Source organism: Papaver somniferum, unplaced genomic scaffold (assembly GCF_003573695.1).
Source record: "Papaver somniferum cultivar HN1 unplaced genomic scaffold, ASM357369v1 unplaced-scaffold_125, whole genome shotgun sequence".
Taxonomy (NCBI): domain Eukaryota; kingdom Viridiplantae; phylum Streptophyta; class Magnoliopsida; order Ranunculales; family Papaveraceae; genus Papaver; species Papaver somniferum.
This window is the reverse complement of record NW_020621603.1, coordinates 19,971,432-19,993,203: the sequence shown is the minus strand read 5'-3', so window position 1 is coordinate 19,993,203 and position 21,772 is coordinate 19,971,432. Positions and strand designations below refer to the sequence as shown.

General features: G+C 34.8%; 1 protein-coding gene and 1 long non-coding RNA gene across 4 annotated transcripts; one reads left to right on the top strand and one right to left on the bottom strand.

The window, feature by feature from the left end:
* Positions 1 to 12,123: 12,123 nt before the first annotated feature.
* On the bottom strand, positions 12,124 to 14,040 carry LOC113331509. The gene is made up of 3 exons (XM_026578222.1): positions 13,778 to 14,040; positions 13,598 to 13,664; positions 12,124 to 13,468 (listed from the first exon to the last, which is right to left on the bottom strand). The coding sequence occupies exons 1-3, from the start codon at positions 13,847 to 13,849 to the stop codon at positions 12,633 to 12,635; spliced, it is 975 nt and encodes a 324-aa protein (XP_026434007.1). The 5' UTR covers positions 13,850 to 14,040; the 3' UTR covers positions 12,124 to 12,632.
* A 5,077-nt stretch (positions 14,041 to 19,117) lies between these two features.
* LOC113331515 lies at positions 19,118 to 21,565 on the top strand. 3 transcript variants are annotated; one of them, XR_003350999.1, is made up of 5 exons: positions 19,118 to 19,447; positions 20,206 to 20,344; positions 20,472 to 20,597; positions 20,985 to 21,027; positions 21,198 to 21,565. It is a non-coding gene; the product is annotated as an uncharacterized LOC113331515 (long non-coding RNA). The 3 variants fall into 3 exon arrangements; XR_003350996.1 differs by lacking the exon at positions 20,206 to 20,344 and having other exon boundaries at positions 20,554 to 20,597; XR_003350997.1 differs by lacking the exon at positions 19,118 to 19,447 and having other exon boundaries at positions 19,456 to 20,344.
* The last annotated feature ends 207 nt before the right edge of the window (positions 21,566 to 21,772 follow it).

Below are 21,772 nucleotides of genomic sequence, written 5' to 3'. Positions count from 1 at the left end.
CATTTGTGAACTTTATGGTACTTTTATGCTCGTAATAATATAAAATATATGTGCTTCATGTGATATTTTTTGCATTTCAATATGTAAAATACTATATATATCTTGTAAATTGTATCTGAATAATGCTTTATTTTTCTAGGTTTGCATTTGTTGAGTTTCTTGTTTGGAATTACGATTTATTTTGTACTATTATAAACATACTAAAAGTTTTTGAATTATTTTTTAAGTTGTTAATTTTCTATCCTTGTCTGGTTTATATGTATGTAAAACAAAATCGAAAAGTACAAAAAAATAACATAGCGCAATTTATTTTCATGTTGCATAATTGTGGCATATTAGACGCCCAAGAACTTGAAGTCTTATCTTATTACTTTGGTTGTCCATGGAAGTCCTACTCGACAACCGTGGTGATGCAGTCATTTGTAGGTGATTTCTTTTCTTTCGAAGGATGGTCTCCATGGAGTGAAGCAGACAATTAAACTCTATAGACACTGACATATATTGAGTATGGAAATAGAGGACCCGACTCAAGCATCACAAGATGAATGGATTTGTGGGGGTGGACTGGGGACTCAAGGTGTAGTGAGTGCTGAAATGATGTGTTTCAATATACGGTCCAAAATTTTCTTAATGAGAGTGATTGGATTCCCTCTACTAGCATCCCATTTATACCTGTTTTAGTGTAGTTATTTGAGCTTTAGATCATGCCTTCTTCTTTTGCCAGGTAAAGTGTTTGAACATGGTATGTTATAACTTTTTGGGTTTGTTTTATTATATACTCATGGACTTGGTAACTATTTTGGGTAAAATATTTGTAGCGAAAATTATAACTACGCAAGTATAATAACAACATCATCTGAAATGTTTCCTGCAAAAAAATATGGCTCTTCGACTTAAAAACATAACAACCGGTCTAACTAATTTTAGACATTCGCGTTTTCATATATCAGTATAATAAGATAACAAAGATTACTTATGTAAGTCGATTTCTAGAAGATGAAGCAGATAAATTATGAAAATAGAGTCTAGTCAAGAAAGGTTTCTTTGTAGAAAATAACAATCATCACTATCTTATGAAATGTAAAGTGATGAAAGGTCTTGTTAAAGTGTCAAATATTATGATGTGCAACTTTTAGTTCTAATATATTACCCTGTTTGTTTTTTAAAAAATAACATAATGAAATCAATACACTTTGGTCGCTTCCTTACATGTTGTTTTATTGGTTTGTGGATCCTTTTCTGCATATTCCTTACATGTTATTTTCTTCGTTGCAGTTTGTGGTTCCACTTGAATAATTTCTTTACCAGCCACTTCTTAAATGAAGAATCTTCTTGATTAATGTTACTACTAAATTCCACTAGATTGATGAAATCATCCCAAACTGTACTAATCATAGCCTTCCATGGAAATATCGATACAAAGAGGAAGTAGCTATGTGTAATCAAAATATTTTCTGTACCAAACACTAGTTATCCTTCTTAAACATAAGAATAAAATCTCATAAGAAGTTTCCTAGACATTAAGATTCTTCAAAAACTCTTTATCATCCCCGAACTCATTGTCGTCAATAAACATTGGAACATAAGGTTCATGAAGAAATGAGTCAATTCCAACAAACCTTCTTGATTGTTGTCGAAGCAAAGCCTTCTGAATTCAAGAGATTTTAGTATAATAGCCTTTATTTGCTGAATCTCCATCCTTGTTTGTTTTAACTCTTCAGGAACAACAGAAAACCTTTGAAGATTTGAGTTGTTAGCTCTTGGTTTCTTCATATTCTTCCTTTTTCTCTTCAAAGTTGTAGAGGAATGGGATTTCTCTTTTCCCTTCATGACTAACGGCTTAACAATCATATTAACATCTTTTCCATCAGACAGAGATGTTGCTTGGAGTCCCCATAAATATGAAATATGGGTTTGTGAAAAGAAACAGAAATAAAACAGCTCCACAAGCAACCTTTTTGATGAAAAGAGTTTTACAGAAGGAAACAGGCTGTTCGGAACCTATATACAGAGTAAGTAGGGTTCACGTACGATCAATACATACAACCCTAAGAAGAGTAGAAATGTCGATTTTAACCCCCTTTTTTATTTATTTTTAAACTAGCATGAAATCTTTTCAATACCATTACTTGAAAATATGAAGGAAAAAAAAAACAAATAGAAATTCAAGTAATAATATTCAAGATACAAACTAGAATAGTTTCCGACCCTAGATCCCGATTGTGGAAAACTCTTGTCTCTTTTCGAAATACGGGCACATGAGATAAGATACACTTTCAACACAGTTAGACTATGTTGGGGTGAACAATAATTTGTTCACTACAAGGTTCCTGCAAGGAATTATCAATATCCCTCTTTATAGGTTGTTTAGACCTAGTTCTTTTTTGTATTGATCTAGCCTTTTCTTTAGAAATCAACTTCTTGGGAGAGGAGTTAAATTTACATACCTCAGATGGATTTGATCCCAGGACAAGTTTGAGCTTGTTAGCTAATCGACTGGCTCTCCATTGTAGTTTGTTGACATACCTTACTTTATGTTTGTGCTTGAAACATTTAGAGAGTTCACGACCCTTAAAAGTCAGTAAGACATGTAAATATGGAGGATGGTTCAGACAACATGGTTGTACATGCCACTAACCAAAGTTGAGTACCTGAAACACAAGAAATAGAATTTTCATTGGTAAGTAAAAAATCCATTACATCCTCCAAAGCTGTTGATGAAGAATCATCAGGAAAATTGTCAAAATTGATATGAGTTCGAAATTGATATTTTCACCAAAGAGAGCTACACTTGATATCTCATCTTCTGTAGAATCATAGTGATTAGATGTTTTATCAAGAGTTGCATTAAGACCTTTGTTGCCAATGTATTTTAGACACTCATTAGCAAAATGACCAAAACCTTTACACTTGAAGAGTTGTGGCATATCCTCATCATCAGTATCGACAGTATCCCTATTTTTAGGAGGAACACGATCATGAGGCTTGACTGATGATTTAGGTTTGTCTCTAATGAAGCGTTTGCTTCTCTTAAAAAGAAGATCTCTAAACTCTCTTGTGATCATAGAAACTGAGTTGTGAAGATCTTCATCTGATGATTCAGTCTTAATAGGATCATTCACAGAGTTGCCAAATTTTTTACTTTTATCAAGTAGATTATTGTTCTATTGTGATTTGAACGCAATATCCTTTCCAACCTTTGATAGATGTTCGTTATCAAAGATATTTAACTTTCCAACAATAGTATTCCTGGAAAGTATTTCAAAGTTATTTCCCTCAACGATGGCATATTTTCTTAGAATCGTATTTATCTGGTAGAGATCTGAGAATTTTCATCACAATATCCTTTTCAGGAATAGTCTTACTCAATGCAAAAGATACATTAACAATTTCAGACACTTTGTGATTAAACTCATCAAATGAATCTTCATCAGCCATATGAAGGTTTTCCCAAACATAATTTAGGTTTTGAAGCCTGGATTCTTTCTCGGAGGTATTCCCTTCAAATACGGTTGGTAAGATATCTCAAGCATCTTTATACTTAGTGCACGTAGTCACATGGTGTTGAAGATCTGGGTTAATGGCATGGATGATAGCATTTAATCCGTCAGAATTTTGCTTTACAACACTAATCTCGACGTCTCTATAATCACCAACATCCTTTTCGATAGTTGCACCGTCAACTATAACCATTGGAGGATCATATCCATTTAATACACGAACCCATGATTTAAAATCACGTGCTTGAAGAAAGGCACGCATAGCAATTTTCCACCATAAGTAATTCGAGCCATCGAAGACTAGCGGTACATTTATACAGATAACACTTCTGTCCATAGAGTCAGATTGCGACAAACTCGGACTTATGAGGTCTTAGCGTGTTTGCCTGCTCTGATACCAATTGAAAACGTGGGGTATAAAAACCACACCCAATATTTAGTTCGACAATCTGTATGAACTAACTCCAATATAATTCCGAGAGCACCAACTTAAAAGTGAGACTCAATTGAAAAGGATATCAAAGAGTTATATTTCTTTTTCAATACAATCAGTAAATCAACTAGATAGAAATCTGTGAGACTGATTGATATGAGAATAACTCGGACGTTACCAAAGACCAATGCCCAGGAGTCAATCAAGTTTTATCAAACAAACAAGGTCGGATTTATCAACTGTGATTGAACTACGCACAACATGTGATATTTTAATCATATAACAAAATATAGTGCAAAAAAAAAATTAACACAGACACCAGAAAAAATTTTAACGAGGAAACCGCAAATGCAGAAAAACCCCAGGACCTAGTCCAGACTTGAACACCACACTGTATGAAGCCGCTACAGACTCTAGCCTACTACAAGTTAACTTAAGACTATTGAGCCCTAACCAAGTCTCACACCGATTAAGGTACAATCGCGTTCCTTACGCCTCTTGAATCCCAGCGAGACTCTGCGCACTTGATTCCCTTAGATGATCTTACCCACTCCTAAGAGTTTTTACCACCCAAAGTCGAATACTTATAAACAGATCTGTCTCCCGCAGATAAGTTTATTCTGGTTTTGTTTCCGTCTTAAGATAAATCAAGGTGAAAAGGAAACTCAACTAATAATCCGGTCTTATACTCCCGAAGAGTAGCCTAGAAATATTAGTCACCTCATAGTAACCCAACTTATTATAATAAAAAATTATTGTGGAATCACAAGAGTCTGAGACGAAGAACTGTTGTTATTACTTTTTATATCTTACATATCAGAGATAAATCTCGAACAAATCTTAAAGAAAGATAAAACTCAAAACGATAAAAAAAAAAAAAGTAAGATCAGAATACACAACTACAAATAAAATAGTTGGATTTGGCTTCACGAATCCCAAATGAAGTCTTCAAGTCATTAACCTAATAACGGTTTTGGAAAACTTAGGTTAATGGAGAATCGACTCTAGTTTTTCAACTAGGACACACGAAAATGTCGGGATTAGGTTTCCCAGATGATAAAGTTCTCCCTTATATAGTCTTTGAAATCAGGATTGCTTACAATCAAAGCTAAGATATCTTGGTAACAAAGCAATTGATATTCACTGTTAGATGAACTCCTGATTTAAGATTCAAGCTAAGTATGCTTAGAAATTAAGCAATCAATCTCCAATGTTAGATGGTATTAGCTTGATACACACAAATGAGATATACCTATATTTAGATATGCATGAACCGTACCCAGACGCGTATAACCGTTGGCTCAATAATAATTAACCGAAGTTAGCCATATGAACACTTATAGTTTAGTCATCTTCATCTAACACTTCTAGATCAAATATGATGACCAATCAATCATGATAGATAATCAAATGAATCTAAATGTGCTTTAAAAGAGTTGTTCAAATGTTTATCATCTTATAGAAATATATCTGAACCATTTGAAACAAAATCGGTTTGGTTTGTAATTGTACAAAGTACTTATACAAAAAACCAATATATGAACATAATGCCACGGTTTGCAAAACAAGTTCGCATACCTTATTTCATTAAAGTTCAAGGGACTTTTGTTCGCAAAGTGAGTTCGCAAACGAACCTGAGTTCATGAGTATGAAATTCATACTTACCGGTTTCAGAACCTAACCACTATGTTCGCAAACTAAGTACGCGAACCACAGTTCCGGACTTAGCTTTGTTAAGTCGTTCGCAAACAGAGTACGCGAACATCGGCTCCGGAATTTTCCTTGTCTAGTCGTTCGCCAACAGGGTACGCGAACAACAGCTCCGGACCTTTCACGGGTAAACCAGTTCGCAAACAATAATTCTAGACCTGAACTAGACTTTCACAGTTCACATACAAAGTATACAACCTGTATTATATCCAGACATGGTAGAAGTTCTAAACTCTTATTTAATCATTTAAACATCGTTAGAAGACAACAATGGTAATATTACACATACCACTAGCTTCAAGTAATTTCAAGTGATTAATCGATCGATACGAAACTTCCCAAGTTAACATCAAATGATTGTCTCACACAAATCATGTAAGATGTTCAAGGTAATTTTTACATGATCATCTTGACTTAATATTTAGTTTCCAACAAATAAATTATCTACACTAAACTCGTCAAGTAGATGATGAATTTTAAGCTAAAGCTAAAAGCTTCGAACACGTATTTCGATAAATATATATATGAGATAAACTCAGCTCGAAATATCAAATGTGTATAATGTAAAAATCTATATAGTTGTACGACATAGTCTCAGTAGAAGATAGAATAAAATATACTTCTGAGTGATAATCTCCACATACCTTTTGTTGATGAAGTTCCTCCAAGCTCTTAAGTAGATGTTCTTCTTCAATTGGTGAACGCCGTGAAGTCTAAAGCTCAACTACATACTTCTATCATAATCCGAGACGTAGCTACAAGTAGAGTAGAAATAAAGTATATAATTTTGATCAACTAAACTTGACAAACAAGCTTGAGATAACAACGCCTGCGAGTTCGACCGAGCAGTGCTCTAACATCTTTCTTGGTCCATGCACTAAAATATTTTACTCTTTTTTCCAATGAGAAAGTTTCATTGTTGTGTTTTTCGATCCTTTGAGAAGACTTCACCGAATGCTTATCGATGTTTGAGAAGACGTTCACCATATAATGATCACTACCTTGTTTACTACCTAAACTGTTAAACAGTGCTCGGTCAAACTCGTAAGTTTTTCTATCTCAAGCTTGTTTTCAATGTTAGTATCACAAAACTATATCTTGATTTCTAGTCTACTAAAGTCAAGTCTCGGACTAGGATTAAAGTATGGTAGTTGAGTATCAGATATCACTGAACCGTCGAAGATTGAAGACTGGATCAAACGAATAAATTCGGAGAACTTCATAGAAAAAGAGGCATGTGAAGACAGAACCATTCTAGTTACCCGTGGCATTACCATTTTATCTAGATGAGACAATGTCGTGTGACTTCTAACAGATATAATATTGCAAAGAAGAAGTTTTGAGTCAAGCTTGCCTTATTAAACATCTCGAAATATGACTCGAGCAATGGATATTCATAGATCCTTAGCAATCTTAGTTAAGAACAATTTATTGTTCAGAAACTACTTTTGTTTCGAATGGATTTTTGGAAATTACCCAAGCAAGTATATTTTAAATCTATGGCGATTGGGAGTGTTTCAAAATTTGAAACAGAGTTTTTCAGAACTACTGAAATCTGGACAGATGGTAGGAAGGCACACCCATTACGCTTACCATAGACATCTGAGTTCCGGAGTATAGGCAGGTACGCATACCCAATACGCGTACCCTAAGGTCCCGAAGTTCGCAAAGGGGGGAGGTATGCATACCATTACGCGTACCCCCAGGGATTGAATTCGTGAATAAATTAAGGGTATGCATACCCGGTACGCGTACCTTAGCTCCCTGAATTCACGATCTGGTTCATAGGTATGTGTACCCCTACACATACCTACCCAGTATGAATTAAGCAGATGCACATAAAATATTTTCACAAATATGTGTCGCATTGCTACAACTCCTGTAAACACCTCTAAGACATCTTAGATCACTAAATCATTATGTGTTTGTGAATCATGATTTAAGTCTTAAGTATTAAATGAACACCATTTTGCTTATACGTTCATAAGGCATACTTGCCATGAACTGTCATTATGTATGGTTCCGGTACTTTGGAACATAGTGTATATTCTTTTATGTAATTTCAAGACAAACTTCTCACATGCTTACATGAACTCCTAATAAGAGTTTCATCTAAACTGAGAAAGTGTTTGCTTGAATATCAAGTTATCTTAGCATGAGCTCTAAGCAACCCTTAGTCTTGAAAGTCTGTAAACAGAGAGACTCAAATAACTAGGAATTTCAATCCCTGACATTTATGTGTCCTAGTTGTATTCTAGAGTAGTCCTCTATTAACCTAGGTTTCCTCTACAAAACATAATAAGGTTTCCGACTTAAAGACTTCACTTAGGGATTCATGAAGCCAAATCCGACTATCTTTACCTTGATATTTCATATATCCTGATCTTGTTATTTCTGTTGCCGAGGTTTTCGTAAAACTCCTCCAGGAAAAAGATAGATAGAAATCGCAAAAATCTTTTCATGTCGTGATTCCTCAAGATAGATATTTAAAAATCTTCTTTGTTATTGATCGGCTTAAGATTGTTACTGACAGGTGGTTAATAATCCAGGCTTCTCAGCTACTGAGTGTAAGTGTTCCGGATTCGTGAGGTTTGCAAGCTTTGTCTATTGAAAACATAATTCCAAGCCTTGATATATTCGATCTAAAGGGAAATCAAATAGGTTTGGTATTAAAAGTCTTCTCTGAGGTTAAACCAACTTTTAGGCTGTAAAGGACGCCAACTAAGGAAATCAATTGCGTAAAGCCTTGAGAGGTTCAAAAGACGTAATGGGCACGACTGCATCTGAATTGTTTGGAGGGTGAATTCGGTCTCAACTAAATTTCAGGCCGAAGTCTGATAGTAGGCTAGCGTCTATAGTGGCTTAATATAGTTTGGTGTTCAAATCTGCATAGGGTCCCGAGGTTTTTTTGCAGGTGCAATTTTTCTCGTTAACAAAACTTCTAGTGTCTTGTGTTTTTTCTTTTCCGCATATATTTTTTTATCTTTATAACAAGAGTAGCAGAAGTAGTACGTAATCAATCTTAGTATAACATTCCATACTAATTGTGATCAATTGCGAGACTCGTTCTTGTATAATTTGTATCTTGAAAGATAGATAACAAGCTTCATATCTGGAAGAATTCGGGATCTCTTTATTTGGATACGACTAGATTGAACTTGAATATTGATTTGTGAGATCGTCCAAGTACTCTTTATACAATTAGGCTCACAGACTTTATTATCATGACTTTCTAATTGTGGAAGAAAAAGAAATATAAACTCTATATACGTATTGTTCAATGATCTTTAATTTTATCAACTTGTAATTGTATTAGGTTCTGCCCATAAAGGTTGTCGAACATAAAAGTTGGCGGTGTGCTTGGTATCCTATCCTTTTCATAAGATTATGTGAATTCGATTTTCATATGTGACGAAGATCTTATAATTATTATGATTGCTAAGGAGAAATATATAATCTCCCCCCTGCGACAAGAAATAATATAATGTTAATAGTCCCCTGTCATTGATGAAGCCATAGGTTTTGTAGGTAGGAAGATCGCAACAAATCCAAATAACTGCAGACCTCGTGCAGGAAATAAGGTGAAAGCAAAAGTTGAAATTGATCTTCAGAAACCTCTTCGCAAGGAAAGTTGGTGGAAAACTATTTCGGAGAAGGACGTAGATACCGTTGGGAGTTGCATCCAAAAAATAATTGTCCGAGGTGTTTTGTGATTAATCATCTTGATAACAGTTGTGATCACATTGCCTTCTTCTTTATCTAGATATTTTATCAGTTGCTGAATACGAAGTTTGGCTCAGGAAGTTGTAAATCCTCACCACTTAAGTTACACTTCTTTTGTTTTCTAACTTTGAGGGTGAAAATACAAATTGTCTCTGATATGTTTGTCTAGCATTGTGCTACAAATTTAACACTTTATCATTTCAAATAAAACCCATTTAGTACCAAAGAGGGAAGTTGGACACAACTTAAAAAGTTATTTTTCGACTTAATGTATGTAGCTATACCAAAATACGCGACACAAGTAAATAAACAAAATCATTAAATATTGAGGCTAATCTTGACAATGATAGGATTTTTTTGACACTGCCGGTGAAAAAGTTACTAATCAAAATTATAATTGAAGTAGGCACCCATATGGGCCACGAGTTTGCAGGCACGTCCTATTTGAGAGTTATTGCCATGGCTTCCAGAAAAGGCACACGATCCAGCCCTCTTTGTCATACCCCACAGTGAAAGGATGACGAGGAAGAATCGCGGTGCCCCGATGGGATTAAACCGGAATTATAGGAGACATGATTTATATGAGCTGATACCAGTCCTGCTAGGGACTGATACCATTTCATACAGAACAAAAAGATCCTACCTGATCCTGACCGTTGGATCGGTTAACTGGTATCAGCCCCTGGTAGGACTGGCATCAGCCCATATAAATCGAGATAGAAGATGGCTAAAAATTTGATGGCGATTATGTGAACATTTTAGATTTTGATACTGCAAGGATCCATAAACTAGTTTTTAGGAAATGGAGGAGTAACAATTCCTACATATTTCAAGGAGGATGGTACCCTAATTTTGATAGACCCATGATTTTAGAAGCTCGGACAAGATCAGAATATTTTGGAATTCACAGTCTAACCTCTTTGTTCTTAAACAGAGAAATTTAAGATCCCCCAACTCAATCTGTAATTTCTTTTTGAATGTTTTAATGTTTTTGAATGTTTTAACTCATCGAGTTTTTCAGATGCTCTTTTCTTGATTTTATTTGGCAAACTAAGCATGGGATACAGGTGACAAACTGATGAGTCACGAAGAACAAAGGTAAGGCAATTAGGAAATCCTGGCAGAGATGCCAGAATCTCCACATTGAAACCAGCTTGACTCAATAAAGAAGAACAAAATTACACACAGGAACTGCTAATTCCTCCAACTAAGACAAAAAAAATCAAAGCTCACAACAGTAACTCCAGCATAATGTGTTTCACACTTACAAGTACTAGATGAATCAATAGCTGATTTCAATATGTTAAATTGTACAGTAACTCTCTCTCAGCCCCGGCGGTGATATATATGGTATAGACATGAGACTACTTACAAAATCAAGAAGCACAGAGAAATCCTAGATTCCTAAGTCAATCTGTAATTTCTTTCTTTTTGAATGATTCAATGAAATTTATTTATTTTTCAGATCTCTTTTTCTTGATTTTCTCTGATAAACTAAGCATGCATAACCGTGACTGCAATGTCCTACAGAGGAACTTGCAGTTGACCATCACCGTGATTGATATTATAATAAATTTATACAGCATATAGATAGAAAAAGTACGGGTACCACCGGCAAAAAGAAATAGGTAACCCTGGCAGAGATGCCAGAATCTCCACATGACCAAAGCAAGATATTATCAAAGCGTATTCATAGTTCCTTTTTGCCACCTATATTTCGCCTCTATGTAACAGTGTCATTATAGTAAAAGCTACTCTTAGGGTGTGTGTTGGAGCTGCCAGTGACTCGGTACAAGAGATAAGACAATGCGAAAAATACTTCTCCTGGATGCAGAGACAAATGTCTCACCTACTACTATACTTCCCTCCAATCTACCAGAAGCTTAATTTTCACGAGTTCTGCCTCATGTTCCAACCCCAGTCATATTCCTACAATATATATCTAAGAATAATATAAACAGGGTAAGGCAGTCGATAATCAGTGACAATGTGCAGGAGGATTAGTAATTTCTGAAATTTGAAAAAAAAATCTATGATCAACCTATCTCACCAGACCATACCTCAAGCATCACACTGAAACCAGCTTGACTGAATAAAGAGGAAAAATATTACATACAGAAACGGCTAATTCCTCCAATTGAAACATATACCAAAGGCGCACATCGGTGACTCCAGCATAATGTGTTCACATTTCCAAGTAACTAAAAGAATAGCTGATTCCATATGTTAAATAGCTACATTAACTCTCTCTCAGCGGTGGTTGCCTTATATGAGTATAATCATAGTACAGTACAGACACAAGACTACTTACAAGATTTAATAGCTCGATCACACTTCCCGGGGATCAGCATCATGGATACGATCTCCCTGCACTATCTATTTCAAACACTTCAGTAAATATGCCAGTACTCAGCATTTCACGAACCACAGCGTGTTCTGGTCCTCCTATCGCGACCATCATAAACTCCAAAGAAACAGTGAAAAAAAATACATGTACAACTGACAAGTTGCCTACAATTGTAAGCTAACTTGTGTTAGAAAGAAAATCAGATGCCTTATTTCCACTTACATTGCTGCTTATGAAGGGCACGTAGTTGTTTCTATAGCTTAGGCTATTCAATACTACATTAACCACAAGAAAATTTGTCGATGTTCATATGGCACTTTCAACAAAATCTACCAAATTCTCATCCAGGTTAGGTTATCCACAGGAAAAGCATAAATTAAACAGAAATGGAAAGTGTATGTACCATATCGTGCCAGAGAAACTTGTGAAGTGCAATCATTTCATTACGATTGTTCAGCTTAAAGTTTATTGTTTCATACAAGATAACATTCTGATGAAATGGATCACCAAGAGCTGCAAATATTACAAATGTTCCAGTTTATTGTTCTGCATAATGGACATAAAAATTCCAATGCTACAAGCATAAAGCAGATAGTAAATGCACAATGACACTAATTATTTGAGCATATAACTACACTTATCGATTTGAAAAAATATTGTACTGGATTTTGATGTATTCATTGTCTATACCACCATATCTATTCACATGCCCGCATGTCATCTACATCAGCGCAAACATCATACGAGGAAGCATATAACTCGGTAACATACCAAGTTCAGTTCCCCCAGTGCCTCATCAAATCCATATCCCTATATTCACATCTTCCTCAATGAAATTTCTAACTGTGAAGACGACACAGAAGACACGAGAAAAACAACAAACACATTCCACAACAAAAAAACGGACTTTGTTCTATTCCTAAGACCTTGTATTCATGCTACACGAACGAGCAAACCGGATAGAAGGAGCAGCTCGCCCACCAACACCTGTATCCTTGTTTAAGGGATCAGCATACTGTTTTCTGCAACCTGGACAACGCGCATCAGCTTCAAGAATCCTCTTATGACAGAAGAGGCAAAGATGAAATCCACAAGAACAAGGGAGAAAACTCGAGTCTGTCAGATCCAAGTCTTCGTAGCAGATAGGACAAGATGAAGGCGGTGATGTTATAACGTGGCAAGCCCAATTAACACCTCCACGACGACAGTGCCTATCAGAATTAGTTGGTAAACTAAGTTGTTTCGCGAGATTAGGTAAACTCTGTGGACGATAAGCATCATCAGGCCTCCATGCACGAGGTTTTGCCTCAGGATTCAATACAGTCCTCTTACATTCAGGTTTGGCCAATTCAGCAGAGATTCCTTTAGCAGCCAAAGGATTAGACTTCCGGGCTTTCTCCTTATCATCTGCAATTAAGGCATCAGCCATTGTCTCCCAGTCATCCAAACATCCATCATCATCATCTTGTACTCTTTCCTCTTCCTCTTCTTCGCTGATGGTTCCAGAAAAACATCCACTACTACTACTGCAACTTCCACTGCTACTCCCTGGACGTTCTTTTCTAGTATCATTCCCACCCAAAACACTATCAACCCTACCACCGCAATTCATTATGAATTCCACAACATTTTCACCCCTTGTTGATTTCATCTCCAAATTCCTCGAATCCCTCTCAATTTTTGAAGGTGGTAAAGATACTGGAAGAACTGAATCGTTCCCCCCACTCAATTCCTCCTTAAATTCCTTGTTTTTGGCTGAACCATCCAATAATATTGTTTCAATAATAAAGCATAAAGAAACGATCTTTCTTGACAAATTACAAAACCCATCGAAGAAAACACTAAAATTAATTCATAAAAACAATAATTCACCCATGCACATACCTTTAGATAGCCATTGTTCTCTCCTCGCATCAAGTTTTTCTTGCTTCAATTTCGCCAACCTGTTTGCCTGAATTCAAAAAAATAATTCAAAAACTCAAGACCCATGAATTCCTTGCAAGAAAAGATAGAATCTTTGATGAATTGAATCAAAACCCATGATCCAAAATTAGTTTCACCCACCCTTTTTTTCTTGCCGAATTCCTTGGGGTAAACAGGAACAGAACCCTTGTTCATCATTGAATCAGAACCCATGATCGATTTCTAACAAATTTGAGATTGAGATTTCTTGAAACCCTAATTCACAGGAAGAAGATATAAAACCCTGAAAATTTTCTTGAAATTTTTGAGAAAGATATTTTCGTGAGAGAGTGGATAACGAAAGCCTCTGTGTGTTGTTTGGTTTCTGGTGAAGTTCAATTTCCCCCCTTTCGTATGTCTAATTCTTTTCTCTCAATATTTCTGTTTTATATAATTATTGAGTTACCAGGTTACCCTTGGTTTTGGTAGTATTTACTTGCTTGTATATGGGTTGTGGGGGATTTTAAGGGCCGTTTCTTGTGCAAAATGGGGATAAATGGGATTTGTTTTGTCTTTCCTTTTTCACCTTTGTAAATTACGTGGGTGTTACTTAATGATTCATGAGTAATTGCATTTAATGAGGCAATTAAGGGAAGATTAATGGTCTGTGTCCCTGTAATTAAATATAGGTTAGCTACGGTATAACCTCTGTAAAAAAAAATAATAGCGTGGGTACGGGCAAATTTATCAATTTATCGCGATATTAAACAATCTCAGAGCATATCCAATAGAGGGTGGATTTTTTATTTGTTAGTGACACATAGAATTTTAGACCTCCGTTTGGCATAAATCCATCTCCAATAGTAGGGTCCTACAAGATAGGAGGGACCAATTATTAAATATGAAGGTGTTCAAGAAAGTGTTATTTACACCTCCGTTGGCACCTCCACGTCATCTTTTTCACTAATTTTCTTTTAATTCTAGGGTTAAAATTCTCTACTGTTGGAGATGATTTTTTAGATATGAGGTCATACATTTACTCTATGTGTAGACCCCATAAATAAAAGGACTAAATAAAAAATACACATACGAGTTTTTGCACCTTCTGTTGGAGATGCTCTCATAAATTAATAATTATTAAATTATAAATTAATTAGTTTATCAAAATGTTATTTAATTTTAAAAAGAAAAATCAACAAAATGAACCAATACACCTTATTTAGTTGCCAATTGTTTTCGTCATTGTAAGATTCGTTCAATGGATGGCACCGTATCAAGCGTTAGATAATAAAGGAACTAGAAAATTGCAAAATTAATCAATGGATTGAATTATCACAGTGGAATGGATGTTGAATTTCTTTTAAATTGCCCTCAAAAGTATATTATTTCATATTTGTTGATTGACGAAAAAATAATTGAGAATGTCAAGGGAAAAGACGAAAGTGAAGATGTGGAAGTCGAAGATGAAAGTGTAGTTACAGAGCCACCTTCCCGTAATTAAGCTATCAAAGCTGCAAAGATATCGAATAGGTTTTTATTGCATCAGGAAATGAAAACACCAAAAACTCTTTTAATGTTAAGAAAAATCCCAGATGAAATTCAATGTGAAAATCAATTTTAAGAAAAACCAAGTCACAACTGAATCATTCTATACCAAATTAGCATAAATGTAAAACTAAATTTATATGAGTTAGAGAGTTATTAATTTATATATTCGAAGGGACCTATAGAAAACTAATAACATTTATTATTTTATAAATTTAGCGAATTATTAATTTAGCACGTTGATTCCGACACGGGACCTGCAAAATTGATTAATTTATCGTGGATTAAATTATAGGGGTTCTACTGTACCCGAGGTAAAAAAAATATTGTAATAGCGCGTAACAATGGGTAATACTCTTATTACTATAACAACCAAACATTATATTTATTATTTGAAGTCAAATTATGAAGCAACATACTCTGCATTCCTTGTGAATTCAATCTATTGCAAAAAGAAGAACTATAATTTACTTTAGGCTCAGCTACCGATATTAAAGAAGGACAACACTGATTAACTAAAGACCATAATTTGCGTAGAGCCATAATTTTTCTTAGGCCCCTGAAATTCCACAAAAAAAGAAAAATCTTTATTATTTGGACGAGGGGTTTTTGGTACCCCTTTCCCCTGATTTTTCTTGAAATCGTACTTATTATTGATAGATACTTGCTTACTCACCTTTGTATCATCAGATGTACTTTTAGAAGCACATGAAGTAGATATAACCATTTGCTTCTCCATCACTTGAGCCCATGAAGTAACTTGAACTGGCTTATTTGAAACTTAACCCCATTCACAAAGGTAACAATACTATTGTTTAGATTATTTTCTTCAGCAACCTTTAAAAAAATTTGGAATTTGCATTACAGTAGAACCTCCATATATTAATAACCTCTACATATTAATAAAAATTTATGGTCCCAACTTAGGCCGGTGAGAAATAGTAATAACCTCTCAAGTTTAATATTAAAGATTTTTTTGAGTTCCTCCTTAAAGAATTTACCTTCAAATAGTAATAATCAATATTATATTAAAAAATATATATTTAGGTGCATTAAATTTATGATTAAACAAAATACTTATCTATAGTTGTTTGAGAAAAGAAGTAATTTTTTGGATTACTACAACATCTTTTAACTTGCGGGTGCGTAATATTTCGTCAACTAAGACACCTTCTTGTTGAAAAGCGACTGAAATATGAGTGTACTTCATCTTTAACCTTGTTTTAAATTTATTGTGTATCTTCTGCTCTATTTTCACTTGTTTACACTCCGCCATATCCAAATGTTACAGAGTACTCAATAGGCTGGGTATATATTGATATCATCCATGTAAATCAGTTTATAACTTATAGTCGTTGAATGATTCAAATATGGACTAGCACACTGCAGAGGACAATATTTTTTTTGTATTTGTATTTATAAATATAGTTTACACCAAATTTTTTGCACGAAAGTAGACACCGTACTTTATTACACTGAAGTCAATGTACAAGATGTATGAATATTTGTTTTTTATTTGTAAATATAGTTGACACTGAGGTTTTTGTACGCAAGTAGACACTGTAATTGATGTGTAACTCTTTATTACACATGATATATGCATAGTCTAACTCCTAATTACACAAGTTAGATGCAAGTGTAACTAGTGTATAAACAAATGCATGTGTGATGAATTTCTATAGATTGAGTTGCAAATATATGATTTTTCATTTCTATTCTTCATATATTCATTGACGACTCATTGGTTTTGTAATTTTGTCTTGCAGGTGTCTATGAAGCACGGGAACAATATCCAGAAAAGAGCAACTTTGTTGGAATAGAACTGTAAGTTATACAATGTTGGGGTCACAATACTTTGTGGTTTATACAAGTTTTCTTCTTGGATTTCTTTTATATGTGTATGTGTAACTTCTAATTACACTAGTCAAATACATGTGTAAGTCCTAATTACACTAGTAAGATGCATGTGTAATCAGGAATTACACATGCTAAGATAAGTTATCAAGTGCCTTTCTGTAATCTTTGCAATTCTTATTGCAATTGTTTTATAACTTTGTTTCTTTCTTTTTGTTCATCCAACATGATATTATGGATGTATTTTTTGTTGCAGATATATATGGAGTATCTAGGAAGATAAGAAGGGAAGGGAACATTTCTATTATATGATATAATGACTTCTTTCGAGGATTTCTTTACATATGTAGTATTTTAATTCGTTTATTGTGTTCAATAACAACCGATTACTATAATTCACACGGACAAATTATTGTAAATGAATATTAAAGTAATACATGTTTTTTTGTATGTGTAAGTTTTGATGTATAACTAATGAGTATACATCCATATGCATGTGTAAATTTTCATTACACGTGCCATATGCATGTGTAAGTTCTAGATAACATGCCATACGCATGTGTAAATGTTGAGCACACATCATGTACATGTGTAACTTTGCATTATACGAGCCATATGGATGTGTAACTTCTGGATACATATGCCATATGCATGTGTAACTTTTGAGTACACGTACATCTATTTGTTGGCGGTGGTCAGTGGTGGTCCGCGATGGTGACCGGCGGCGGTGGTGGTTGTAGGATATGGGTGGTGGTTCTAGGACGTGGCGGTGGTCGGAGGTGGTTTTGGTGGCAACGGTGGTTTTCAGAGGTGGCGTTGGTGAAAGGCAATGGTTGGTGGGAGCCGGTGGTGGTTATCAAAGGTGGTGGTGGTTATCGGTAGTGGTGAAGGTGTGTCGTTTTAATATACTTTTAATAATTTTAGGCTTAAATTTAAATTTTATTTATGGGGTTTAACAATATACATAAAGGTATCGATGTCTTTTAATATTTTGGGGCTTAGATTTAAACTTCTTTTAATTACTAAGAATTACTGGTTAATCCTATTTAGAGGATCCGTTTAATGAGTGGTCCACCCGTTCAACTAATTATAATCGTTGTTTTTGGACCAAAATTTGTACTCGGTGATCCAAAACACGTGTGGAAGTTATAAAGCACATTTTCTAAATGCCTAAAATACCCTTCAAAATCTATGTTCTTCACCAACTGGATATCCATAGAAAATCTATAGCGATAGCGACTGATGGACGAAAACCAGGGAATTCTAACACTCTCTACAGATCAAGAACCAGAGGAAGCAATAACGGTGAATCTTTGTTTTCTTCATCTTTAATTTAGCGTTTTAGAGTTTAAGTGATAGCGATTAGAGCCGGTGATTTTTTACTTGTTGATTCCTCGCTTTATCTATCGATGATAAAACTAGATCTTTGAATCCATCTTCCGATTTCGATATAAAAATTATATTATGTTTTTGATTAACTTTGTAATGTTGAAATATATATATATATATTAAGATTGGATTGATGTGGCAGTGAAGTAATTGATTTGTGATTTTAATCTTATGAACTTGAACAACTTGAAAACTGGTTATTTATGAGAATAGATCAAAAGGTACGATATGTACCTTGTCGATAAGGTATTAATGATGATTAGTTGATGAAGATCTAAGAATAATTTCTAACAAATATGTAGTTGTAAGAAGAATCATATTTGCATGTACTGATCTGACTATACTCATGGATTATTTTGTTCATTTTTGTTAACAGTGTACCAGTACATATTCGCATGTATTGTAAAAAAACCCATAACATAACTATCTAAATGATAGAGCTAAGCTTGCACAGGAAACCGGTCGGGCCGAGAAACTACCTGAACGGGAGACGAACCGAGTCGTACCGAACATCCAATGGTCGGCAACGATATTGGAAATCATAACCATTGGATCTTTGGCTCGGTGCATGGTAGCAATAAAAAGGTTCGGCCGAGCCGAGCCGAGCCAAGAAAACTGAGACTATTAACCATAGATGTAACCTGCCTAATCCTAGCCGTCCACTCAAGATATATATACCTAACCCTAATAAATAATAACTCACTCCAACAGACTCTCATTTTCACTCTTCACTCGACCCTTTCTTCTTCCCATCCTTCTTCAGTCTCTGCAAACACAGCCGCCACCAATACCACGATCACCTTATTCAACACCACCACCTTTCTTCTCCTTCGTTTTTTTTTTTTATTTGATGTTACTTCTTCTTCTTTCTTGCCCTTTTCAACCTACACCAAATCACCGACGGCACTTGTAAATCTAAAGCACCACCATCACTGACATATGTTGCACCACCTCAGCACCATCAGTACCACATGCTAAACAACCATTACCAGCACCACCACCTTTCAACGGGTGAAAGATTGAAGATTAATCATGTTTTATATGGTATGATTTTTTTGGAGACTATTATAATTTTAGGGTTCATAAAAAAATTATGTTTCTAAAATTGGTTTACAAGAAGCTAATCTTTTAAGCAGTTAGTTTTCCCTTCTCTTTATTATCTCAATTGCAAGTTTATAACACTAATCTGAACTCATGTAATTACTAATTATTATTTTTTCACATCCGAAACCCTAGATTTTTTTGCTTAATCTGTTGATTTTAACAGTAATTGCTCCTAAACTAATGTTCTTGATGACTATTATGAATGATTGAAGCTAATTTTGTTTGTGAAAACATACTGTTATTGTTCTTTTGAAAAGAATCTGAATGATTCTTACTGTAAAATTATTAGTTTGTATTGAATCGGTAAAAACCGATGGAAAAACCTTAACTGATCGAGCTAAGTCGGACTGGTTAAAACCGAACCGAAAGTTGGTCTGTTCGGTCACAGTTTCAATTTTGAAAACCGGCCATAGGTCGGCTCGGTGGACGGTTTTGGCCAAAAAATCGGGTCGTGTAGGCCTAGATAGAGCAGATATAGTGATTGGGGGGAACTTTAAAAAAAATAAGTATTGATTCTGAAAAATAAATTTGTTTTGAACTGTTAAGTTCTCTGTTTCATATAATATTATTCTTCTTTTGTAAATTGAGTACATATTTGATATATATTGAAAAGGAAAATGCGTCCATTTTTTGATGCACCGTCTAATTCGGTACATTTTTTGATCTAAATCCACCTGTTTTTTCATGGTACATATCAGATTGGTGACATTCTTTTGTGATCTACATGGTATTCATAGTAGTCAGATTCTTTGTGTCGTGCTGATTCTTTTGGCTTACATCTTGTCCTGTATTTTAAGCCTCATCGTCAAGTTTTCCAGGACATTAGATTGTCCACGGGTACGAGTTAATTCTTTTGGCTTGCATCTTTTCATGTTGATTCATACTGTAACCAAGTTTTGTAAATGTTGAAATTGTATCAGACAGTGCATTTATTATAAATATTTTTGTAACTTGTGTTTTCCAGGAAGTGAAAGCAGTTTTTTAATTCAACGATTAATTGGTATTCTTATAATGGTTCTCATATTTTCTTTTCATTCGCTGCCCAGTACTTCAGTAGTCAAGTTCAATGTATATGGAGGCCAGTAGTCAGGTACATATGAATATGTAATGTGTTTTTACTCTGTATGCATCAATATGTACTAGGTTTTCGCTTGGTACGTATCAATATGTACTATGTTTTCATTCAGTACGTATCAATATGTATTTGGTTTTCAGTCCTTGTTTTCTTCAGTACATATATATTTGCACTGTTTTTCGTTTTGAATCTCTTCAGAAATTTATCGGATTCCAATTTTATAACTTGTTGTATTGTACGAGATCCATTTCATTATAAAACTTTCCAAATTGTTGCTTATAGTATGGTAAAATTGAGGCCTAATTCGGTTTTTAATTGCAATAACAAAAGAGAACCAACAGAAAAAGAAATAAGTTCAAAGGGTAAAACTAGTAGATTAACCTTTGCTATGGTTTAATGCAGATAATTCCATATAAGATCATTTTGCTTGGCCTCGTTGTAGTAGGTAAGATAATTTTGAAACTTTGAGTTGTGATTTCTTATCTGTAAGAATAATTTTTATCTTCTATTTTGTCATTTTTTTTATTTGCTTAACTTTTATCTTTTAAGTCATATTATTTCCTTTCAAAATTGATCGGGCTATTAATAATGCAATTATTGTTTTCAATGTTGCAGAGAGTCTAAATGTAATTTCCACTTCTGGACATCGCGACATATGGTTTTGGGACTTACAGCTGTAGATGGGGAAAAACGATTTGCTGGTTTTTTAAGGAATTGAGGAGACGACCGTACGGAGGAGACTCCTCGAACGGAGCGAAATGTTAAACCTTACACAGATGCATCGTTGCAAAGGGGTGCTTTAGATTCGAGAGATCAATCTGTAGTACTCCGGCCTAAATCAAGACAATGACCGTTCCAGAGTAAATTCGGTCACAAGAGAGGATGGGTTGATCTGTAGGAGGGAAGCTGAGAAATGTGTGGAATCAATGGTAATCAAAGATTGTGGGTGTGTGAATTCCGAATACGATAAGCTCTGAGTGATTGAAATTGCTCAATTGAGAGTAGTTGCTCAATTGATGAGTTGATGATCTCGTGTTGTCGATGAGACGTGAGATTGATGATACTGTTGATGCCGATCATTCAATGATTCAGAGACTTATTTATTTGCTGGAATTTTAGACACCATGATTCCATGAAGTGTGACAGTTGATGGAATCAAGGAGTGGGGAAGTGGAGATCGTGTTTGAAAT

Bases quoted from the DNA above. Each gene is read 5' to 3' on its own strand.
- LOC113331509 (XM_026578222.1), bottom strand. From the start codon at position 13,849: ATGGGTTCTGATTCAATGATGAACAAGGGTTCTGTTCCTGTTTACCCC. The intron at 13,665-13,777 runs GTGGGTGAAACT...TTTTGAATTCAG, and splicing joins AATTCGGCAAGAAAAAAAGG to GCAAACAGGTTGGCGAAATT. The intron at 13,469-13,597 runs GTATGTGCATGG...TGGATGGTTCAG, and splicing joins AGAACAATGGCTATCTAAAG to CCAAAAACAAGGAATTTAAG.